Source organism: Erithacus rubecula (assembly GCF_903797595.1).
Source record: "Erithacus rubecula genome assembly, chromosome: 8".
NCBI classification, from domain to species: Eukaryota; Metazoa; Chordata; class Aves; order Passeriformes; family Muscicapidae; genus Erithacus; species Erithacus rubecula.
Window position 1 is genome coordinate 30,798,080 of NC_136659.1, and position 25,954 is coordinate 30,824,033.

At 38.1% G+C, this 25,954-nt stretch overlaps 1 protein-coding gene across 2 annotated transcripts in view; it reads right to left on the minus strand.

Moving 5' to 3' along the window:
- TMEM163 (transmembrane protein 163) overlaps positions 1 to 25,954 on the minus strand; it is an 84,170-nt gene that overhangs the window by 26,890 nt on the left and 31,326 nt on the right. For both annotated transcript variants that reach the window (XM_079311255.1, XM_079311254.1), the window contains 2 exons: positions 5,658 to 5,701; positions 4,425 to 4,516 (listed from right to left, as the gene is read on the minus strand). In XM_079311255.1, the coding sequence (XP_079167381.1) occupies positions 4,425 to 4,516; positions 5,658 to 5,701 (136 nt within the window). The remainder of the gene's footprint in view (positions 1 to 4,424; positions 4,517 to 5,657; positions 5,702 to 25,954) is intronic.

The window sequence follows — 25,954 nt, forward strand, 5'->3', positions numbered from 1 at the left end:
CATTTCTGATGAGGTGCAGTCAAATATCTTCCTTAGAGATTGCTTTTAGCTGAAGCTAAATTAGAAATTCTTGGATTAAGCTCTTACAGTTGTGTTGTGAATGTCAATGGAGATGAGAACACCAGTTCTTCCTCCCCATACTTTAGGAACCTATTAGAAAGCAAATCCCCAGAACAGGCATTCTTCATGTAGCAAATGGACTCAGCAACCTGAAGGTATCAAATCCACAGCCACAGCTGAGATGTGGAGATGAAAGTTAAGTTACAGGCACATAGCAAAGCATTTAGGTAATGTCTAATTGCAAAATGACTGTTTTCTTCTGGCAAAAAGCTTTCTCAGAAGCAGGTGGAGGTATGAAAAACATCTGCACCCATGCCTACCACACTGTAGATTTTAATTCCTGTAATTTTAATATTACTGCTCATGTTTCAGACAACAGCTCCATCAATATATTTTAAAAAAGGACATATCTGCATTCATTATGTATTATGTCATGGCAACATAGAGCACCACAAGTGTGTTTAAAATAATTAGTCCATGATACAATTTAATTTTCTTACTAGGTAATCGAGGAGTGCATAACTAGAGTCTGAAATACATAATCAAAAACCCAAGCAAACAAACAAACAAAACCACAGCACAAAACAGTGAAAGAAATGTAAGAAATGTGTGTTTTCTGCTCTTGCCATAGTCCAGAATGTTCATTATGAGTCAGGATTCCTATTTACTCTGGCACTGGGTTTGGAAAGATGTTGACAGACTGATTCCTGGGAAACACAGAATTTAACTTGATACCATCAACAAAATAATATATAGCAAACACCAGCTGCAACTGTCAAGAATCTTGGTTTCAAATTTGCTGTACAGAGTTTTGCAATAAAAAATCCAGTAGCCAAAAAATCTCAGAATCAATGGATCCCACAGGCATAGGTGGGTACTGGGTCCTGCATTGCAGAAAAGCAAGACCTTTCCAACCAACTGTGCTGAAAAAGCTCTGGATTTTAAAGCTTTGCAACAAGGCTGTGAACATGTAGTTTGCTATTCTGTTTTTTCCAAACCTTCCTTTTCTCCTGAGACACATTCCTGCACTCCAACCAAGTCCTTCATTCCTGAATTTAACAGAAGCTAAAAGCTGCCCTTGGCTGTATAGCCACTGACTGGTTCAACATCTCATGAGACATTTCTCCAGTCTTCTATTAAGAAATTTCTTCTACAGCTTATTTACTGAGTTTATTTAAGCAGATGAAAAAACACTGTTGCCAAACCAGAGTCAATAAAGTTCTTCCTTCAACAGATTTATATTTGCTTCAGCAACCCAATAAGCTACAAAGCTGCTAAAGCTTTACTAAACAGCAGAATATTCAAGGCATTTGTAAACTGGTTTTGGAGAGCAGCCAGGGGAACCATTCACATTTCTTTGCACATCTTAAACGCCTCGGTCAATTTCAGTTGTAAATTTTTATCTTTAGTAGAAATTTCAAATTATTTCTCCATTTATTTCAGCACTCTTTTCTTTCTTTAATTCCTTGATCATTGCTTTTTGATGACTTGTTCAGCACCTTTACATTTCCTGCATGTTAATTTACAACATAGCAGATCACACTGAGTATTCATGAACTATGCATGTACTCTGACTCTCTTCCTGTAGTTCTTCCCAACTCTTGCATTGCCTCAAGACCTACAGTTCTTTCAAGGACTCTTCTAAAAAACATCAAATATTCATCCCACTCTCACATACTCTTTCATTAATGAGCCAGAGAGTCAAGCAGCAGCTCAGGACCTACAATCTTGCAGTGGTTTAATTCTGGTCTTGGTGAACGTTTTAGCCTCAGCTTTTATTAAATGAAATGAAACAAAAGCAGTCTGAGCAGCAGGAAGGGTGACAGAGCCCTAGAAGTGACAGTAAAGGACTCTGGAACAAAAGGAGTTTTCTCATCAATCCTCCCAGTCAAAGCAAAGAGATTTGAAACAGCTGAACCTGGAGAATCAACAAATGCTTAGAGGGCTGGTGCCACTGCCAGGAGTTCAGCCTCTTCTGAGCTGATATTGTGGTTGACACCCTGGAGGGAAGGGATGAACCAAAGGGATGAACCCTGGATAAGTAGCTTCTCATCTCACCCCAGAAAACAAGAGCAATCAAATGATCTAATAAAAATGAAATGCATTAAATGTAGTTCAACTCAGCAGGACACATTTGCATGATGGTTTCAGCACTCCAGTTCCCCTGAAGTCAAATAGAAATGCCTTGGTTCCTCCTGGCAGAACTTGGCACAGCAGCACTTCTGTACTCTTAGGAGTGCCAGCCCATCAAATGCTGCAGCTCCAACTGCCATATGGCCACAGCTGAAGTAGGACTACGCATTTCTTTTACATCTTAGCATTTTATTCTCAGTATTTAATTCATAGCACATCATGAGTCAGGCTGTATTCTCCATGCCTTTTCCTGGGGGTGTGTTTTTCAGTCTATCTTTATGTTCTCTCTCAATGACGTCCAAGAGCTAGGACTGAATCTAATGCTGCCTTCCCATGAGAGGATTTACACTGATTTTAACAGATTTTGGATCAATCTCTTGCTGTCAAGTTTATGAAAGAAGGATTTCTATAAATTTGCAAAACACAATTAGTTGGCAATTTCAGCTGGCTTTTGCCAAAGAGCTAAGGATTTTTTCAAATATGTTAGGATACATAGACAAATGTAATATTTAAATCAATACAAGACAGACCTATAAATAAAGAACTAAACTGAAGGTACTCTGGCACACCTTACTCTGTAAACAGAGTATTCTGCATAAGGCAGAATATGGCCAGGCACATGAAAACAGGAATAACACACAACACAACCTGAGCACCCCCACAAATTTGCACCACACAGTACAGGAGCTGGAAGGAGGAGGCCCACAGAAAATGGAATTGTGACAGACCAGGTGGAGTTAGAGGCAGATATGATACAAAGATTATTCATTAGCTGAGCAAGCAGCCAGCAAGTGTCATTGCAACATTCTCCCAGAGTCGAGGAGGAAAATAATTACATGCAGTGTTTCAAGCTGGAGATTGATTAAACACAACAGGAAATTAGAAATGTGCCTCCCTCAAAAATCTGACACAGTAAGAGTTGCCTTAAGCACCACAACCATCTCACCACCTCTTTGCTGTCAGTATGGGGTGGTTCTCCTGTCAGCTCTGGAAACAGAGGGATAACCAGGCTGACTATCCAGTGATTCATATTCCAGCATATGGGCACATTCTTTCACTTGATACTGAACTCATTGTGCAACTCTAGCTGTGTTCAACCAGTGGGCATGACAAGTAATTCAGTGACTTAATTCAGATTTATGTAACACAGAGGGATTATATGAAAGCAAATTAAAAATGAGCATAAAAAACAGGAAAATATGTTTACTATTTTGCCTGTTCACTTTACTGGGTTAGCCATAGGGATATGTTGAGTCTTCTTTTGTATTGGGATTTATTTTCTCTTTTAAATACTTTACAAGGTTTGCTTGAAAAAGCTCAACAGAAGGAGATTTCAAAAATATGTTAATTGAACACTGACAGGAATCTCTGTGGACACCCACAAAAGCAAGATACTAAGAAAATGTCTGTTAAAATCTCCAAATCTGTCTAGAAGACTAATTTTAATCGCATTTTTCTGAATTTATTTTTATGAATCAATGCCACATCAGTCTTTTATGGCCTTTTATTCCAAACTGTTCTGTATGGAGCCCTGCCAGAAAGGAACACACAGCCCTTACAAGCTGTTGAGTAGGAACTTTAAGTCTCCTTTGTGCTCTAGTTGGAAAAATTCTTGAGTCAATCTCCACCTGATCTTCCCAGCTACCATAAGAATCACCCATAGAAATTCTGCACAATGATGCAGAACACAATTCCCACTGTGATCAATACTGCACTGCATATGTAAAGACTTTTTTTTTTACCCCATAGGTTATATACAGTAAGCATTAAACATGAAAAATATTGTTTGCAAAGTAAGAACAAAGAAGACATGCATGGCTGAGATACTTCTAAAGTGTTTCATATTCAAATTTGTTAAGAGAAGTACAAATATAATACAAGCATCAATTTCAAAAAACATACTCGAGTAAGAAAATTCAGTAAGAGGCAAAATTAAAGATTTAACCATCTATCACAGATTGCAAATACAATTCATTTGATACAAGTGCTGCAAGGGAAAACAAATTCCAAAGGCCTTACCATTGCTATGCTGGCTAAAAAGAAACAGAAAAACCACAATCACAGGGAGATTTGCTAAGGAGAGGCTGCGTGTTGGGAGCAAGCAGTGAGCTGGCAGAAGGGAAGAATATTTGCTGATGTGACAAAATGTTTTTGTCAAAGCTCTGGAATGTGCAGCCCCCTAGCCTGAGAGCAGGAGCTGTCCCAGAGGCAGAGGGAAGGGGGGTACTCACATGTACTCCCTGTGTGCAGAGTGCACGGCCGCCGCGTTGCTGTAGCGCCACAAAACGATCGCTGACGACAAAACATCCAGGGTGGCATCAAACTGAAAGAGACACAGAGTCAATTGGTTTGTGGGCCATTAAATGTGCCCTGCACTAAGAGCAGTGCATTTACCATCCTGCTGCACAGGCACAAAGCAGCTTCAAATAAATCACTTTAATGAAAGCAGGATTTACGTTTATTGAATTGATCTTCACATTTTCGCCATGTGTTATTGCACAGTGATACACTTCAGAGCTCAGAAAGTCAATCAAGGGATTTTAAAAATTTGAATTTTTAATCTATCACCTGTGAAGAAGTTAAGAACAAAACAAACATCACATTTAGCCACTCCAACATTCCAACAGCTAAAATGCTAACACAACTCTAATGCAAAGACTGTAAAGAAACAAGGGTAGAAAAATGCCTGTCAAGCATTTATTTTCCTTGCAGTCACTAATTTCCTGCAATGCTTTTGTTTCCAACCAAGAAAATATTAACTTTTTATCCAAAATCCCACCCCGATTTCATGTTATATGAATTTATTATTCTGTATTATCAGCAAAATTGCCATGTTTGTATTCCAAATTAATGCAGATGAGGTGACAGGAACACTGAAAACCAGACTTGTCCCACTGTAAGAACATTCATTCTCATGTCAAACTTCCTACAGAGTCAATGTGACCTTCAAAATTGAAAGCTAAAGATAATTTTTTTATATGAGTCATTGCTTGTCATTAGGAATTTTTTTCCTCTGCCACTAATCCAGAAAGTCATGGCAAGGACTAGAGAGGAAAACTGTTGTTCCAAAGTCAATAGCAGTCTTACCATCAGCTTCAACGGGAAAACTTCTGAAGGGAACTTCAGAATTTGGCTCAAGTTCAACAACAAAACTGATTTTTAATTGAGAGATTTTGTATTATATCTGCTGGATAATCATCTGTCAACATAATCACCTATCAACAATAAGGTACATGCATGGGTATTAACTCCAGGATAGGACTTAATGGGCAGAAACTGAGAAAGTATAATTAGAGTATCTTTGCCACCCTTTCCAATGCTTGACTTGAACAATACTTTTTCTAATCCATTGTTTGACTTTGCACACCTTTCCATTAATTCAAATGCAGTATTTCATGTCCAGAAAAAGTCTTTGGAAAAAAAAAAAAAAGAGTAGATAGTATTTTGATTGTATCTCTACTTACAGCAAATCCAAAGGATGATGCACTGTATCTCATTACGGAGACAGCTGAAGGAAAGAAAATATTATTTAGAATCACTTTAAACTTTCTTTGTACTTTATTTTTCTTTTTCTGTTGTTCAAAAGTTAGAAAACCAGTTTAAACACATGGGTTTATTTTCACCCAATTCCCACTAGAACAGCCTGACCCAACACTTTAAAAATGTGTACAAAAAGACCTTGTGCCATGGGAAATGGTTAGAACACTCCAGAGACTTCTTCCTAAACTCTTATGGGGGAGATCAAGCAGCATTCAGAAAATCTGCTCATGAAACAAGCTTTTTTAGATGCAGATTTGAGCAAAAACATTTTGAAACTACAATATCACACTCTTAGAGAACATAACACATTTTAAAGTGCTCTCCTGCAGCCAGGAGTTTCAGGCCACCTGAAGTGGATGATAGAAAACTGTACAGGAAGGACCACTTGATTGCCATGCTTTTGGCAAAAATCCCAAGGGCAACTCACACAGCCCCAAGAAAAGCTTCAGATCCCATCATTTCAGTGGCTTACAATGGAAAAATATCAGTAGGAAATTATTTGACCAATGCTGGTTTTCACCTCATAGTACCTTCTGAAAAATAACCAAGACTGAGAATGGGCTAATGCGTAGAAAAAACCACAATTTTTTATATTTCATTCCTCACATCCTAGTTTCATCACCTCAGTTTCCAATTCTAGGAAGTTGTGTGCCAGAACAAGTAGTTCAACAGCCTGGAGGAATGCCAGGGAAGAAGAAAGCAGCAGAGGAAGAGGAGTCTCCTGGAGATGGGAATTCATCAGACTCACAACAACCCCAGCCAAGCTCTCAGGCACTGAGCAGCTCCACCCTTCTTGCTGTGCTTTGTGAAGGACCATCTGAACTTCTGCCCCCTGAATAAACTCACACAACTCCAGCTCCAGTATCAAGAGGGCTTGAAACAAAGCCTGAAAGAATTGATTTGACTACTCTCATATGAGCTGATATCAGCTAACTTAATAAGAACACATTTTTGTAGGAAAAACACCCAAATAAACAAAAATAAATACAGACTCATCAATGTCTTTGTCAATCTTAGGCTGACAAACACAGTATCTAATTCTCATTGTTCATTAGAGCAGCTTGGCAGAACAGAGACTATGATTTGACTGTTCTTTTGAGTAACAGCAAGCTGAAATCCTGTGGCACTTATCTGGAGAAACAGAAATTAAATCCTTGGGGAAAAAAAATCCTTTTGTTATGGATCTAAGACCTAGGTGTAATCACAAGCACACCCAATGTCACAAATATTTGGACTTTAATCATTGCATTTGGCCAAAACACCAAGAAAAGTCATCAAGGTTCCTCTCCAGGCTCCAATTTTCTCAAATTTGAGAAGTGTTGAAACAGTGCAGATTTACATCTCCCTCTCATTTTTAAACCATGATTTCCCACTCTTCATTCCCTAGATAAAAAAAGAAGCCATATTTCTTGGTCAGACTTGCCAGTGACCTGCAAATTTCAACACTTCACTGCATAATAATAGATTGCCTATCAAATTTTCATTGTCTGCCTCCTTAGAGGCACATACTTTCAAAATCTGCAAAAGTTGCAAAAAAATTATGGGGATTCACAGGTACATACAAACTTGCAATGTTCCTGTCATTGCTGCTTCCATATGATACAGTTCAAAGCAACACTTTTACTCCTACTTCTATTTCTAGCTTACCCCTCTAGTGGAATTAACTCCTCAGGTTTTACTAAACTGCCAGTTTATTTCCCAAATCAGATCCAGACTTTAAACAAACTAATTTTATGGTTCCTTTGAAAATGAATATGCAATTTCTCTGGTGATGAACTGCATACAGATAGCCACACCTTAGGGATGCTAGAGGGGACATATTGGTATATTTAAAGCACATGAATTCAGCATGAGAACTATTTTTATTTTATGTATTCTATCACAGCAGTAACACACAATCTGTTTGTCCTGAGCTATCTAAAACAGCAATGAAAAACAAGTATTAACTAACAGTGTCACAACTCTGCTCAAGCCTTTTTGCCAATTAGTGAATATGACTAGGACTGGCATCCTACAACACTAACTTTTAGTGGTAGAAGGCCATAATAAAGGTAATAAGGACCTTTTAATGCTGGAAAGATGTATTTCTATATTATTTATTTACACACTGTTTTTCTAATGGAATAAACAATGCATTTCTTTTTCTTTCAGAGTCAAATAACAATGTTAAAGCACTTTCAGTCCTGACTTAAGCACATTAATGCTTCTAGCTGGCAAGTACAGTCATAAAGCTCCCCAGTAAGCCATCCCAGCTTAAACAGGATGTTTGTCCATGAATTCAGGCTCTGTGGCAGTGAAAGCAGCTCTAATATTGGATTACAGGGTATCAGCCAACACAGGCTGCAAGAGGCCAACCACATCCACAGAAAACAACTGGTTCCCACTCCAGGCACTGAAGCTGAAAGGATTCTTGGAGAAGTATTTCTTAGCAGCCAAGCTTTGAGAAAAGGAAAAATTGTGGTCCTGATGCCTCCAGTATCACTGCTGGGCTCCAGGAGAGATGTAGGGCACTGCAGGGATGGGCCAGGGAGCTTCTGCTGATCCCTCACCTTCCCTCTTCTCAAAGTGCATTTTCAGCTACTCCCAGATGGGAATAAAAAACCCCAGAGATTCCCAATCTCCATACTGAGCCAGAACAATGTGGGAAACAATGAGGAAAGAACAGAGCAGGCAGCTTAAAACCACTGTGAGGCCACATTTAGCAGCTACACTGCCATGACAGTGGGAGCCTGCTTTTAGCTGTTTTATTGCCTAAACTGGACATCATTTTATTACCTCTACAATAAAACAGATAATCCTAATGCATTTTCCTGACATTTGTAAACAGAACTTGCAAGCAGTCAGAAACTAAAAATAGAGCCAGCACAGTAAGCAACAAATCTTCTGCTGAATCCACCTGCACAGCAATATCAATTTGTGAAGTCTGCTGGCCTATAGGTCAGGTTTTGCTGGAATTCCTTCGCCCCTTTCAAAGTTATTTCAAATTTTTTTAAAAAAATTGCCTATATCCCACACATTCTACCCTCAACAAAATAAGGCTTTTACTCATGTCATGTGCATCAGAAAGAAATCATGTAACCAGGGCCTTAACTCCACAAAATAGTTCCAATTTTATTTTCCAGATATCTAGTCTGCCACTAGCCTTTGTCAATTCAGCTCAAATTTGCTCTAGGGTGAGGACCCTGCAGTTACCCTGAGACTCTCATTTCCTCCCGTGTTGAGATATCTCCCTGGCACCTTTTTGTACAAAGCTAGGAGACAGGAAATAGGACAGAAAATTAACTCTGACTCCAGGTCTTTCAAAAAAATATTTTGGGATGAGTTTGACTACAAATGAGAGATGGTACAAAAAACTTCTCCTCCACCTGTCAAAAAATCTCCCCTTACCTACTCAGGATGGGAAAAATTCTTTTTAGGCAGCTCCTCTAGATGGAACAATCACTGCAGCAGGTTTGCTTTGAAATTAGTCTTTCTGAAAGACAAGCTTGGATGTCAGCACATAAAATACCAAGGCTTCAAAAGCACATGACCTGGACTTGGCAGAAATCAGACAATTTGAACACTGCTGAAAGTGGTGGGTTTATGTCTCTATATATTACCATGCAGATCTTGCAGGTTGTACAGTCACAAGCAAGAGGAACTGGAGTTCTGCTGAATCAGAAATGAGACTGAAATACAGTCTGTTTTCATTGCCTAGTGCTGGTAAAACATCTAAAACTAATGTTACAGCAAATATTTCAAAATAAATCCATTCCAAATTAAAAAAAAAACCCAAATAAGCAGTTATTTTCTAAAAATCCCTCACAACTGAAGGCAAAGAACACAGACTGATAATGTTAATACTTGTTAAAGATGCTACTGACCCAGATCAATAGGTACACATACCTTTCCTCAGAGGCCTTCTCCCTTCCCCTGAATTTTTGTAGAGCAAAATTTAAGGATTTTTATGCACATGCATTAAATTTCTGCAATCAGCAGCTACAACTGGCTGCCATGCATTCAGTTATCTCAGACACAAGTCAGCCAGATACCTTATCTGCATGGGTAGATCCAGAGCTATCTACCAGTGTCATCCCTCTAGATCCAAGTTTCTATCCCATAGTAATTGACAAACATGTACCAACATTATCTACACAAAATCTTTGGCTCATTTTCTACATCCCATGGTAAAGGCCCTCATTTCTGCTCAGTACCACTACACTTGTATGTATCTACCAAGTGAAGCCTAAATTTAATATACATCAAACCTGGATCTTCATCTCATTAGAATTTACAACCAAGTTAAAGAAGTCCCTAAGAGGATTTATTTTTCCACCTGTCTGAAAGATATCACAGCAACACTCTGCAGAATGAACTGCAGGAGAGTCCCAGGAGATTTCAGTCCTTGGGGAAGCTCAGCCCTGGGAACTGAGTGAACAGGGCTCCAGAGCCAGACACCAAGTCTTCAGCTCTGCCACTACCTGGGGTGTCACTGTCAGGCCAAGAAACCACAAACAATCCTCAGCTAACCCAAAAATGTTTGTAGATTCAGTAAGGGATCAAATTTTGCTATTGGTAATAGTAAAGCTTTCCAGGAATAAACGCCTGTCCTATTATGCAGTTTATTATTTTGCTTTTTTGTTTGGCAATGGTCAAATCTTTAGCAGCTGTAAACTTCTATAACTTCATTTTCTTCAGTGAACCATAACAGTTGAATGTATTCCCCATTTATTGTGATAGAAGCAGCAGAGTTTCAGGGCTTTGTGCAAAGGTTTTCCTTTGAGTTTAATTGAAACAGTTCTTTCCAGTTTCTTCATATGTTAGCAGAACTTTTTTTACTATTCATTATTATTGTTGTTATTAATAATAATAATAATATTATTATTTCTGACTTTGGGATTTTATACATTATATATATATATATACATTCATTTTTCAATGTTTCAATTTTAGAAATTTTTAAATCCTGTTTTTGCAGTTCTTGAAAAGAAATGCCAGTTCTCCCCTGACTCACTTTGCTTACATGCTTTTTGCTTCCATTTGAAACTGATTATCCATTTTACCATGGTGCTCAGCAATAGTAACAAAGAACAGCAAAACCCCCCTTAGGATGCAGGTTCACTTAAGTTTTATTTGCTTTCAGCTTCCCTTTTGCCACCAAAAGAGCAGCCAGGCCTCCCCTGGCATGTCCCACAAAGGGGCATGAGCAAACTCACAGGACTGCCCAATCCTGAACTGTGAAATAATCCACTACAGAAAACAAGGTGTAACTTCAAATGATGAAAACATTCCCCTTGTGGAGAACACAGTGACCCAGCTGCAGTACACAGCAAACTGAGCACAGCAGTGATATAAAGCCTCTGAATGACAGAGACATACAGACACTGACAGTAAATCTGCTCCTTATTTCAGGAAAAGAAAAAAATAATGCCTGGGATATCTTTTAACAGCTGCAGAAATACCTTCTATCTACCCCAAGCTTTCCCTGCCACCCTTCAGTGAGTAGAACACTAATAAATGGTCAGCCAACTATAGCAGAGCTGTCAATTTTCTATGGCACTCTTTTCCAGCATTGCTAGAGATGAACACCAGCAACCATTTCCTTAGGGGAAGCTGTTTGTAAACAGAAATCAGACAACTCCCATCATGCAGAATCAGCAGCAATTTCTAGAGCTGCTCAGAGCCCATGCAGGAGCAATACCCCAGCAATACCCCAGCAATACCCCAGCAATACCCCAGCAATATTCCAGCAATACCCCAGCAATACCCCAGCAATACCCCAGCAATACCCCAGCAATACCCCAGTAATACCCCAGCAATATTCCAGCAATACCCCAGCAATATCCCAGCAATACCCCAGCAATACCCCAGCAATATTCCAGCAATACCCCAGCAATATTCCAGCAATATTCCAGCATGTGCAAGGGCTCTGCAAAGCACAGGAGAGAGCAGAATCCCTCCTGTCTGGCATCCCACTGCTTCACACACTCCTGTGCTTCCTCTCTCAGGTGCCAACCTTCTGTTTTCAAACAAGATCATCTCAAAAAAAAAAGAACACCAATAAATCAGAGCAAAGGAGGACTTGGTCTTTTTGTTTAGTTTTGGCTTTCCAGGAGGCCGGAACTAAAAGAGGGCCCATATGTTACAGCTCCAGTTGAGCTTTATTGGGATACTAAATGCATATGTTGGCATTTCAGAATAGAAATAATGAAACTTTTAGGTCTATAAAAAACCAGCTAGATATGTGGTGCAAACTCTCTGCAATAGAATATACAGGTGCACACTTTCATCTGTTGTATTTTAAATGGGGTCACTTGAAATGCCCAAAATAAGTCACTGCAATGACATTAAAGCACATTGTCTTTTAATGAAACTATGTATTATTGATGCCCCAACTCCAAATATAACAACTGAAATGGCCTAGAATGTTGCAAATGCTTGTAACTGCACATTTACCAGGAAGGTTCCTGCAGCTCATGCATGCAATCCACAAATTTTGTAATTTCAAGCCTGCAGTGAGCTTCCAAAACCAAAGGAAGCACTTTGACCCTGAAAAGGGATGAGGAAGGAGTGGTACCTTGGCTAAAAAAGCCACAAATTATCACAAATGCTGGGTGATATCAGACACACTCAACAGCTGTTTCTAAAGCCCTCTGGCCAAGATTTGTAACTTGCTGTATCCAGGGCAGGGTTATCTAGATTTAATGACCTGGGAGACTCTCCAAACACAAAATTTCTCCCAATTTTTGTTTTACTGACTGGAGGCAAGAGAAGCATTGAGGTTCTGCTCAGCACAAAAGAAAAAAAAAAAACAAAAAACCCCAAACTGTTCTTGCGAGTCTGAACAGTTGATGTAAAACAAAATTAACAGAATAACAGCCAGGACACCGAGGTGAAGAACATTATCTGACCTAAAGGGTTTCTGGAAGCTTCATAGGGATTCAACAAACTCATGTTTTATAAATGTATCCTCAAACCTGTAACAGATTAAACCTTTCTATGAGTCTTTGATGGTTTTGAATTGCTAGTCAGAGATGAAACACTGCTATTATTCTCAGGTTTTGGTAAGTTCTTGTCCTGTGGTCACATTAGAAAGATGAAGAGATCCTTTCAGAAAGATAATTAAAGACAGATATTGTACAAAAGCTCAGATGTATTAACATAGAATTTATATGCAAGGATTCAGGCTCACTGCAGTACAGCCTTTAATAAATGTATGAATATTATTGGCTGTGCTATTGGCTGTGTATTGGTGATGGAAGTAAAAACTACTGTTAAGAACTTTTATTTAGAAGCATAGCACACTTAAAAGAGCATACCCAGTAAGGACTGCACCCCCTGCCCCTGACAGGGTTATTTGTCTCCATTCCTGTAAAGAAGCCTATTGGTTTCATTTTTAAATGGTGCTCAATTTGCCAGATTTAGACTAGATAAATATATCAGAAATGTCCAAGTGCCAAAGCTCCAGATTGAGGGTATTTTTATTTATTTTTGCTCTATTCTCATGTTACTATTTCAAACTTGACTGTGAGCAAGTTGGGGTATTTTGGAAATCAAAAGCATTAAAACTTTTCAGTGTGTGTGGAGGAAGTTGTGGGTTTTGAGGTCATTATAGACATGTAACTATTTAAAATTACATTTAAAAAAAAAGTCTTCATATTTCAGAGGAAAGGAAATAGAACTGCATCAGGGACCACAGGAGATATTTGAAGATTAGAGATCCAGAATAAGTTTAATAATCCAGAAGAACAGGATTCTGAAGAGAGGGTGTGAAAGGCAGGTAGATCCAGGTGGCTGGCACAGTCCCACACACCTTACTGCCAACCCTGAAACATTTCTTTTCCTGGGATTCTTATCTCTAAAACAGACTTCCACAAACCAGTTACACACAGGGAAAATCATCTTACCATACAAAAGGATGGAGTAATTCTGCAAAGAGTCACAGCAAGCACCATCAAAACCTTATCTATTCAAATAAACTGTGTGATGCTATGACCTGCCTTTTATATTGCACATTGTCAAAGCCTTAACTTTTAGAGCTGCAAACTTGGAAAACAGCACCCCAATTAGAAACCTTCTGTAGGAGCTTTATGGCATTCCCTCAGCTCAACAGTTGTGAGAGACTATTTTTATACTAAAAGTATTTGAACAGACTTCTGAAAAATCAAAGCAGATTTCTTCTATAGAGAAATGCAGCACAGCTTCAGAAGTGTAGCAAGTGCTGAAAAAAACATTGATTTTGAAAATGATTTTGCATTGTCCCTTAACTTGCATTAATATAATGTAATTACAATTACAGAAACGGATGTGACTTGTGCACCCCCACTGGCAAGTTTTAAAGCTTGTTTTCATCCTGCTGAAACCTCTTGAACACAAATGCAGTGGGAGCCATGAATGCAAAGGTGACTATTTTAAGCATCTCTCATTTTAGCTCCCTATGAAAAGTTCTGAATTTGGATCAGAGAAAAATGAGTTCATACAAAACTGTCAGCTGGACACCAAATAATGAATACACCCAAAAAAATTATAAGAGCTATTGAAAATTACATTCAAACTCAGGTATCTGAGAACCTAGAGGCAGGCTGGAACATTTTTTAAAAATACATTTCTAGTATAACCGCCTATCTGTGTTCCATTTTTTTATGAAGGCAAAAGAAGATATTTGCTTGGAATGTTCCTTGATATTCGTGCCTGGTTCCTCCCTTAACTCATAGGTGGTTGTCTTGATATGCTGTTCTTGAGGAAGATAAACAGAAATAGAATAAATTCTCTTCACATCTACATTTGGCTGCTACCCTGGTTGGAGCCCATCCACACCTGACCAAAACCAAAACTGGGGATTGATATTAATTTCTCTGTGCATTGCTCTCCTGAACGTGCCAAGAATGGAACAAGGTGTGTGAGCACAGGACCAGAAGAAATTCACATTCATGATATTTCATCTCATACAAAATGTTTGTTCTCTAAGCACTTTAATGAACTTAGAAATATGAAAACCAGGGAAGAGCCAAACTGAAAAGCATTGGTTGTTGAAAGATAATTAGTTGCTTTCACAGCCCTTTTCATCATCCCTATCGATTTCAGAGACAAGACACCTATCAGGGCACCCCTATTTAATTAGAAGGCTGGTGAGCAGCTCCAGAGCCAAAGCAAGCTGCCAAGTACAATTAAGCAGGCTGCCAGAACACAGCACAATCTTAGAGATTTTCCTTTTGTAAAGGGAGATTAGGAATGCACCATCCCAGACAGGTCAGTGTCTTACTGGAGAAACTTTAAAACCTGGTTTTACATGCATGTCTAAACAGAATTCCAATTTAAAGATGCTTTTTGATATAAAATAATTTAGATACCTCAAGGTAAAGGACATCTGACCAGACTTTCCAGCCCATCTTTGTATGTAGGAACCTAAGGACTTGTTCTCAGAAGTTAAGCACATAGCACATCATGCTAAGGACATGCCTGCATACTCCTCAACTATTCCATACCCCATTAAATCTTCTATTTAATCATTAGCTTTATCAAGTGAGAGTTCAATTCCTGTCATTTAACATGGAAGCTAGTAAAATGCTCACACAGATGTTCTCATCCTCTAAATCTGAAGTTTTAAAAATGCAGAATCATTTGCTCTCCCTTTACTGGTCAGTATGTTCAAGAATTTCTTCACGTGGCACATTTGACAAAGCACCAAAATTCACACCTGGAAGGATTATATTGGAATAAAATAACAGATATTTTGGAACTGAGGGTAAATTGGGAAAACTACCACAATTATAATAAATTTTGCTAATAAACCTACAAAATGCCAAAACAACAATGGTCACCCTGATTAAGCAGGTTTATTCATAACTTAATCTCAGTACTGTCCTATCAATATTTATTTACATTTACTGTATTGTCAGATAAGCTGTGGCAGTTTATCACTTAGATTGCTACACTAAAATTTATTTCTATGGTCAGATGACTTGAAATAAAGAGATGACTGGAAATGTTACCTTGTTCAGTCAGACCAAATAGCAGATTTTATCACCTATTTCCATATATTTTATCATGGGTCATGATCAAAGTGACATTAGCCTACCATTTGCATCTGTGATAGGGAAAATTATGTTATTTGCACAAAACAGTGAAATAGTCCAGGTAATTCAAGTACAATGGATTGATTTCAGCTCACAAACTAAAAGATAGTACAGTTGTTGGAATGCCAGGAAATCTTCAAGTTTGAAGTGGATTACTAATGTTTCTTTAATAAAAGCCACCAAGCAATGAAAATTCACCCTTCTTGCACAAATTTAATTAAACAGTCAAGTTCTGAACACAAACAATTCTGTTAAACAAATCACAAGTCAGAAAGAAAAATAGAAAAAGTAAATCCTCTGTGCTATCTTTTCTCTTTCTAAGCTGAAATATAAACAAACCTTCTGAGGAGAGAAGCAACTGTCTGCTGGTTCTCTGTTGAATGTAACTGTAGGGAGGAATTGCAGGCCCTTCAGACAAATCTCTTCTTCTGACAATGTGTTAATCTCAACAATCTATTGCTAAGGGCTGCAATAAAGAACCCTGTCATCAATCCTCCTCCAGAGCTGTAGCAGGGGATGCTCTGACAGCAAGGATGCCACAGACACACAGCACACATAAAATAGCTCTGTGCTCAGGCTCAGCCTACAGCTTGAGAGCAAACCCAAGTGTCACATCAGCTGTGAGCCCCAAGTCATTAAGCAAAAAAATTAAAATGAAATCTGAACCTTACCAAATAATTTCCTTTGTTTTGTGTTTTTTTAAACAAGCTCTGTTAGTAGCTTTTAAATGCAGTAATTCTAAATAAACCATCTTGCAACATTTTAGAACATTTTAGAACCATTTATCTTCCAATCGCATGGTCTTGACAACAGGCAGCAACAGAAAATCATATCCAGCCATTCAAAGACTGGGAAGAGCTTCCCTGACAAACCCAGAGTTGTAAAACTAAAAGAAAACCCACTGAGTGATTGACATACCACACTGCTCTGCATCTGTCCAATTTCAGAGTAATTGGCTTGACATATCTTCTGCTAATTCTGATCAAAGAAATAGAAGACTTGCAATCCTCTCTGATGAGATGAGCTTAATTTATTTGGACAGAAAACAGTCCAGATAATATCATAAAAATGTGATGATAAGACAGAGGGATATTACAAGGTTGTATATTGCTATATAAAACATATAATCATGTCAATAAAACTCAAACAACATCAATTATTTTTTCTCTTCTATGCACAACAATTCCAAGGAGCAAGCTCTTGAGAAGTCTTACAAACATATTCCCAGGATAAAACCTGTATGTCAAGCAGCATATATGTATGTTTTTAACATACAAAGAACTGCTGTTGTTCTTTTTTGCTTTTATTTCCTATTATGCAGCCTTCAAAGCTAAGATGAAAATGTTGTGTGTCAGTATACTGAGAATGTTTAAAGCAGAGTTGATATGCACTTTACCTGGAGTCCAAATAGATGACACTACACACAAACAATCCATGGAATCATCTAAAATATCCTGACTTAATTTTCTGAAATGATAAGCATGGTCTCTGAAAATCCAATTTCAAGACTCCTGCAGTTGCCCTTCTGAAAATGGACATAACTTTAAACACATTAAAATGTCTTCCACAATCATCAGACAGCAAAAGTTTTAAAAAATTTTATCAATACCATATTTTTAAAACATTTTTTCAGATTATTGAAAGCAAAAAGCCCAAACACACACATACTTTTTTATCATTCTTAGATCTTCATCTGCTCTCCTTTTAGAGATCAGCCAGTATCTGCTCATTGTCTGGCTCCACGAATCAGTAATCAGGGTTTGGGTTGGGTTGGTTTTTTCATTTCTAAATCATGTTGAGAATACTTGCTGGTTTTAAAAAAGCAGAAACTTAGAATTACTAACACCAGAATTCTGGACTATTATTTGCAAAAAATCCAATGGTCTGGACCCATAGTCACCAATCCTACCCTTGAAGCTGAGATTAATTTAGTAGAAGTGGTGGGTTTAGAGGTGCCTGGGATTGTAACACCACTGCAGCACTGCAGATTCAGCAAAGATGCCTTGCTGACCATCCCCACTGTGCCAGATTTGGTGTTTTCCTTCCTTGGCAAGGTGGGGCTTTGAAGCTCCTTGGCCTGATGCAGCAGTGCAGCCCAGCCTGACCCCAGATGATGCAAACATCACTGTCCCCAGTGATTCCAGCCCTGATTCCACTGGGGATTTCCCTCACCTGCTGCCTGGGGAGAGACAACTTCCTTCTGCAAAGCCTCCCCAGCCAAAACAGGTTTTCATATTCAATGACAGCACTAACTATGCCAGCCCAGCCACTGTCCTTGATGACCTCCCAGCCTCCCCCACAGGTGAGACATCCTTTTAAGCTCACAAGTTATTGTCTCCTTTTAAGTTTACAAGTTATTGCATGGTTTCCCCTGGGTTGCTCTTACTCATCCTTCCAGTTGCCTGGTGGTCAGAGCCATAAAACAATGCTAAATCTGCTTTGCAGGAGCACAGAAGAGACTGCAGCAAGTTCATTCAGCCACTTGAAAAATCAAGAATAAAAAAATCAGCAGAGTGAAATGAATGTAAAGGATTTGAAGTTAATGTGTGCAAGCACACAAGTTAATTATCTTTGTAGTCTTGTTTAGAAAAGTCTAACAAATATTTTCCCTCTACCCCAAAGCATATGGAATCAGGAAATACTGTTGCAACACTCCAAAAAACAGATTATATTATTATGTTAATAGTAGCTTATTTTTGGAAAGCAGAAAGAACAAGTTACTTTTTGTCACCTGTACAAAGAGAATTACAGTGAGTTCCAGAATACTCCAAATTAACTTCACCCTATATATCATGGTAACTTGATTGCTTACATAAGAGGTAAGAGTCCAGAGTCTGACTGTGTAAATTTACACCAAATTTCTCAGATATGCTTGTTTATTTATACTACTTGATAATCTTATTTTCATACAATTATCTGTGTTTGTAACACTCAGCTGAAATTTAAAATTTCCCATTTTGAATAGAATGTAACAAAGAAGTCTAAAAATTTCCATGGAAATTATTGAAATAACCTGATCAATGATAGAGCTGGATAAAAGAATTCTTACAGGTGAAAACATTATTTTGCAAATATATGTTTGAAATGCTGAAAGATAATATCCTTTCTTCAAATGAGAATTTTTAACCTCTTCTTAAGTATCCTGATTACTTCCTTTTGCATACTGCCTCTTAAAAAATATGCTGCACACACTATCTCATTCTCTCAGAAAAAAAAAAAAAATATAAAGAAAATGAAATTGAAAAGAATCTCCAGAGGAGAAAAAAAATATTTCAGAGCTAGAGCTGAGGCTGCTCTGGGGTAGGAAGTAGGAATGACACAGCTGCTCCAGATGGAAGCCAGGAGATTAGTCACAGTTCACACATAAAGTCTTGAAAGGGCTTAAGAACAATTCTGAAAGTTCTTCTGCAGCAAGAATTTATCCTTGTACAGGAAAGGAGGTGATCACTCTGAACACACACAGTGCAGACAAGTAGTTCTAATAATGTTTGTAAAATGGATTTGCAATTTCCCACATGTCAAAAAGCCCTTATGACACAGAAAACAATCTTTATATTATGGCATATATTCTATGATATATATGATATAATCTATAGACTCATAATTTCAAAGAAAATAATTATTTATTTATGGCCTCCTTTGCATTTTTTGCATATATGACAAAAAACAAAGAGCCATGGTTCAGGATCAGTCACTAGGTAGTCACTACAAGCCCATTTTCTGGGGCATTTAGTATTGCACTGTATTTTGAGCTATTAGCCACAAGACACTACCAACTTTCAGAAGGGGTCTTGGGGCACAGCTCTCCCAGCTCTGTTATCCAAAATGACCTCTTGGAATGACAGTTCACTTTCAACAGACATTCCAAACTGATGTAACAAAACCCTGAACACATTTTGGTGAATCCCAATCAAAACAATGAAAATTCAGAGAAGGAAAGAATCAAAAGATTAAATGATACTCTAAAGATTTCACTTATTTACTTGTTTCCATTTTTTTCCTTCACATGCATGATCTTCCCAGGAATGCATAGCAAATGTATCCCTCTTTTGTTAAAATGACTTCTTTGGAATTTGCTTTTGTGATGAGCCATAACAGGAACAAAATGTCAGATCCCTACCTGGCCAGCCATGTGTTAAAACCAACACTGATTCCTACCTGATTTTTAGAGTTGTTTGATTCAACAAATCAACAGGTTACAAACTTTACAGAGGGAATTATGAGCAAACTCACTCACTGGCATGGCTTTTAATATTCTTCCAATTTCTAGCCTAGAAGGGAAATACCTGTATTCACCTGTTCTGGTTCAATTATAATTATTTATAAAATTAATCTTGCCCACTAGTAGCTCAAACAGCTCCTCCCCATGACTCAGACTGGCACCCACAGTGTCCAGGGCTGGCTCCCCTGTGCTGGGGTGGCCCAGATCTCACCTCACAGTGACACAGCACCAGCCCACAGCTGCGACCTCTCTGGTTATCTGAGCACAGAGATCTGATAATCACTGACTCATACACATTTGCAGAACAATTTCATTAACACTAATTTAATTGGAAATATTTTCAATATCAGTGTCTCAAAAGATAATGACTTGTTGGGTTGTGATACTGATGAAGTAGAGTCCAAAAAAAGCCATTTCCTTATGAACTGGGTAATGACTTTTGCCCAGTTATTGCTTTTGTTGCAAATGAAGCATTTACTCAAAAGCAAATGCAATAAAGGAGTAAAAGGTGCTCATCAAGAGTTATTAAGTAAATATGATGGCAAGAACTTTAAATAAAATTGTGAAAGATTTTGGTTCTTGCTGTACATTAATACAGCAAATTATTCTCTCAATTGTTTCTGCTATTATTTCATGTCATGGAGCAACAAGAAACAATGATTATTTGATCCATATCTTTGATGTTCTTTAACAAATTTAGGATTAAAAGTCTGCAGCTTTATACTGGCACAAATGGAATCAATGAATTCTTCATTTCTGCTGTGAAAGAAATTGTAAAAACAGGTGCTGGCACTTGGGAACTGCAGTACTGAACACAGGCCAGATGATTAATTTCATGACAGGTACCATGGAGAGCAGCCTCAGAAAAAAAAAGTTCATTGAGACAGCTAGAAGAATATATGCACAAACAAACTGAAACAATCTTATAAATACTCAGTAAGATTAGGCATTCAACATTCATTCAGATTGGTTTTTTGTGCCAATCTAATTTCCCTATATAATTCAGGTTCCACCTATCTAAAATACACAGTCTTTATCATTTGTTGATACAACTAGTTTGGCAGATTTAGACAGAAGTCTGAATTGGCATCCAGAAATAAGCAGGTTCAGTTTTTACACCTTTAAAAAAATGTTAATTATAGTCACTTTGTTTATTTGGAAATTTGGATCTGACAATAATCAGGGGCTGGGTCTTTACCACTCTATGGTGCTCAGACAAACTCTCAGAAAAGTAAAAAAATCAGCTGGTGTTAATTTTTTTTAAAATCTCTGGCAACTGACCTGAAATGGATGCACAGCATCTGTTTCCTCTCAGCACACTTTAAATCTGTACAGAGAACCATACCAAGAACATTTTCAATTCCTTATAAAATTAACTCTGTGAGTAAGTTCTGATCCATAGGCAAAATAACTATCAAAATAAAGCACATCAGTAAGGTACCAGTTTATCCTTAAACTTCAAAAGAACTCCTTAAGAATCCATGTAAAAGTTTATCACAGCAAGGATAATGAAAATATCTTTCCTTTCTTAAAGAAGGCCTAATATGGCTTGAAGAACACTCACCTTTCATTTTATAACCAGACAGAAATATTATCTGAATAAAGATAGCCAGAAAAAGCATCAAAAGGGAGCCCTATATAATGTCATTACACAGGTTTGTACAGATTATTATAAACATTAAAAGACAGAGGAGTGTCTGCATAGCAAGTCCTGCAGAGATGAGGTGATTTCCTAAAGAGTTTGGTCAATTAATGATATACCTTGATGTTACTTTAAAGATGCAGGTCCTCTCCTTAATAGATTTTAGTGCAGTGTGTTTCTTGTGACACATAATTCCATTATCAGAACATGAAAATGACACAAATATGTATTCTTATTTTCCCTTTGGTTTCTTTTGGAATTACTACAGAAAAAGCACTATCCCCAAGGCTGCTCAAGTACTGAAAAACAATAAAAACAACTGGCCAAAATAACTGGCCACTCCCTCAAACCCTAGGTGTTATTTAGAATTTGAGAAGCTGTAAGGAAGTACAAAGCAGAATTCAAATAGAATCAAATGCAAACTCCTCACTTGTTTACATTTTCCAACTAAAGAAAAGGACAGTTTGGCTCAGGAAAGGTGCTAAACAAATGCTTCCATGTGTTTTCCATGTGTGTAGGCACAATTACCCAGGCAGTGGGAGGAGGGAAGGTAAACCAAAGTGAGCTGGCAGATATGGCATTTTTTACATTTGTGGAAACACAGCATGGAAGAAGTAGAGCTGGCCTAAACCATCAAAGACAGAACAGTCACACTTGTCAGCACCCATCACCAGCAGATCCTTGCTCAGCCTCGTGTCACCAGCAGAAAATGCTTCACACAGGGAAAAACAATTGGAATTGTCTGGAGGCTTAAAAAACCTCCCCAGACTCACCACCCCAAGGTCAGCTCCTCCATTTCCCACCTCCCCCAGCACCTGCTGCCCAAGCAGAGCAGGAGCAGCACAGGTCACTCCTGGGTGAGAGGCTCAAAGCACAGGTGAGGTTTGGCTCCAGCCTGGCCAAGGCTGAGACCTGCCTCATCCATCCTGCCACAACTTCATCTGTTGCCATGACAACACTGACATCTCCCCGTGCTGGGAAGTGCTCTTACTTTAAATATTGTATAAATGAACATAAATCTTGAATATATCTCATGCAGCTGTTGTTTGTGGAATGGGGTCACTACTCCCCTTAGTTTTATTAGAGGAAGAAATATTACACAGATCAGTTATACTGTTATTCACTGAGCATTGAAGAATTTCACAGTACAAACCAGAAAAAATGTTAATATTTTTCATAAGAAGCAGCAGTAAGGAGTTCTATATCTTCAGCACAGACAAGGGCAGTTTCAACTAGTTTTCAGTCCTGAAAAAATTCAGGTGTATCAGAAAGCAAGACTTTCACATTACAACTGAGAAACTTAAGGTATGTCAAGTTGTTGGGTTTTTTTTCAAATGTTTAAATATTCTAAAGTGAATATTTTGTGGAGATTTACAATTAACAGTTTCAGATGTTTTAATTTTTAATTGCTTTGGATATTAATCATAAATATTGAACAGTTTTTTAGGATAATAACACTTCCATCTGTCTCTAAGTGAGTTTCAAAGCAGGTACTTGTAAACCTGCAACAGTGGCTCCATTATTTCAAATTCTACATTCATATAAGTATTTTAGAAAAATCTAGAAATAAGTTAAATAATTCTAGCTTTCTGTTTGATTAAACTAATTTAAGAACAAATATGCAAACAAAGAGAAAAAAGAACAGCCAGACTCATCTTTAATAATTTCCTGCATTTTATTTATAGATAGGCAGATAGATATCTCATCTTCTCATTTGTCTTTCAGGCCCACTTTTGGTGGCTGCTGTAGCATTTAAATAGAGTTAATCAGTTCCCTCCAGAGCAAAGGCAAGTACTATAAACAGAGCTCCAGGGCTCAAGGGATGTTCAGCAAATGTGTTCAATCAACACTTGCTCCTTCTGGAATAAAGAGGATGTGCCTGTGCATCAGATTCAGCCCTTGGCTGCTGTTTGAACAGTGTGGGGGCCTCTGCCTGTGCCACCAGGAGATTTGGGCTGAGGGGAAAAGGCCAAGGGGTTGTTCTAAAAGCGAATTGCAACGCCCAGTTTCCATCTAATGAGGATTATCTCATTTGCATTTGAAAACCAGCACCCACCCCAAACCTGAGAGTCACAAAAGGAGGCACGTGCAGGGCTGGAGCTGCTGCTGGGGAGGCAGATTTCAGTTTACTCTCCCAGGACTCTTAATTTGTATGAACATGTAATTTATTATCACTGAAATAAAGTTTTTTATTAAGCAAACTAATACTATCTTGAAGAATAACATTATATTTTTTCTGAAAAAAGTTATTTTATTAAAAAATACCAAACTTATGAGCATAGCAATCTTTGGCACATGAGACAGTGCAAATTTTGCTGCTCTTAAGTATGATGACAAAAAAAAGGGTCATTTACTCATAAGAAGCATTAAAGAAAGGATCCTGATGAATGTCACTAATAAATAAGTATCAAGTGGAAATCCTGATTCTATAAACTACTCCACAGAAACTGGCAAGTTCAGCCATGTCCAATATCTCCTTTAAATTGGCTAAGATTACCCAGATTCTTATAAGTAACTCTCTCTCATTATTTCAGTAGATTATAGGTTAATTCTGAGATGATTTAGACCCTTCCTAACCTATCACTTTACATCCCAGAAATCCTTGAAGGAAAGAACACTGGGCCATTGTGCACACTGACACATAGATTCTTTTCATCTCTAGTGCCAAACTGCATGACTCCAATTTCCCATTAATTAGATGATCTTTCAGAGGATTATTTGCTAATTATCCTCAGTAGGTTTTCAGCATATGAAAAAATACACAGAAGAAAGAAAGAAAATACTGAGGCTTCCCTAAGAAACCTGGAATGTTACCTGGAGAGCAATATGGGAATGCCCAAAAATGTTCTGGAATCCTTTGACCATGATATTCCAGGTGCAACAACCTGCTTGTGTTAACTGCTCTGGGTAACAGATACCCAAGGTCTACCAGACTTCAAACTCATCCAGCACCAGACAGGACTTTAAAATAACATCATTTCACTAAAAAGTGTGTTGAAGCAACTCCTTGACAGATTTTTAAACAGCCATGAAAAAATAAGTGTGATGTCTAATAGCTGTGTGTCATGTATTAGCTGTGGGAATTCCCTTCTTTTTTCTGCTAGAAGAGTTAAGGGCAGACACAGGAGGGATTTTTGCATTTATAACAACCAAGAACCAATTCTTAAATGAAGCCAGTTTTCCATGTAGTCTCTTCTTAAACAGGAACACTTGCTTGGGAATTTTTCCTCATAAACCTTTCTACTAGGAACTTATTAATCTGTCAGTTTTACCTGTAATGTTTCATCTTAACACAAAATTCAAGCAAGACATATTGCCACTTCCTGAATAATGAAATGCTATTTGTGGCAGTCTTATGATGTTGCATGATGGTGCTTTTGAAGAATGCAGTCCTTTCTGTCAGACCTAAAAATGTATTAACCTGGGGTGTACTAAGGATATATTCATATGATGCTAACAGGATTTGTTCTGCCAGAGCAACTCATGCCCTGGTACATAATATGTATTTTGACAATCCCTTTTCACACAACATGGTTACTGCCACTAAGAAATGCATGCTAACTTTTGCATATGATCAAAACTCTGTGGCAGATGAATTGAAATTTGAGGATTCTGATGTATTTGGGCAAAGTTACAGCTTTATCAGTATTCCCAGAATTTGAGGTCATGAGTTTTCTACAAGCTACTTACATGCTTTTTACAATACCACATAAATAAAGGTATCAAAATGACTCAATCTACTGGGAAAATGGGTTGAACAAGAAATGTTGAACTACTTCCTCCATTAGTGCTAGACGTGGTAATAAACAATCCTTTTTTTAGCCTTGCATTTTTAACTATTCATTCTTACAGACTTTCACTTCCTTTCTTTCCCTCACACAGTTAAACTGCAGTTTCTGGGTGTTCATGTGATCAGCTGACATAAGAGCTGCCTGGTTCTGGGGTTTGAGTTTTTCCACATCCACCCAGGGATTGCATTTATAAGCAGCAAGTATCTCCCAAACTGCAACTTACTTGACAAATTCGACATCTGTAGCCAGCAAGGATGAAACAGGAAGAAGGAGCTGTTAGATTTATCCTAGCAGCAGCAGAATTTTCTTCCCTCACCTACTCCCAGCTAACCAAAACATGGCACAGAGCTCTGGCTGCTGTTCTTGGCTGTTCCAGCTGGTGGCTGCCATTCCCTCCTCCATTATTCCCAAGGCATAGAAATGCCAGGTCTGTTCCAGCATCTCCCACACCCAAAATCTCAGCAGCAATGTGCAGGCAACATGACTTGATGCAGCTGAGGCCAGCACAATG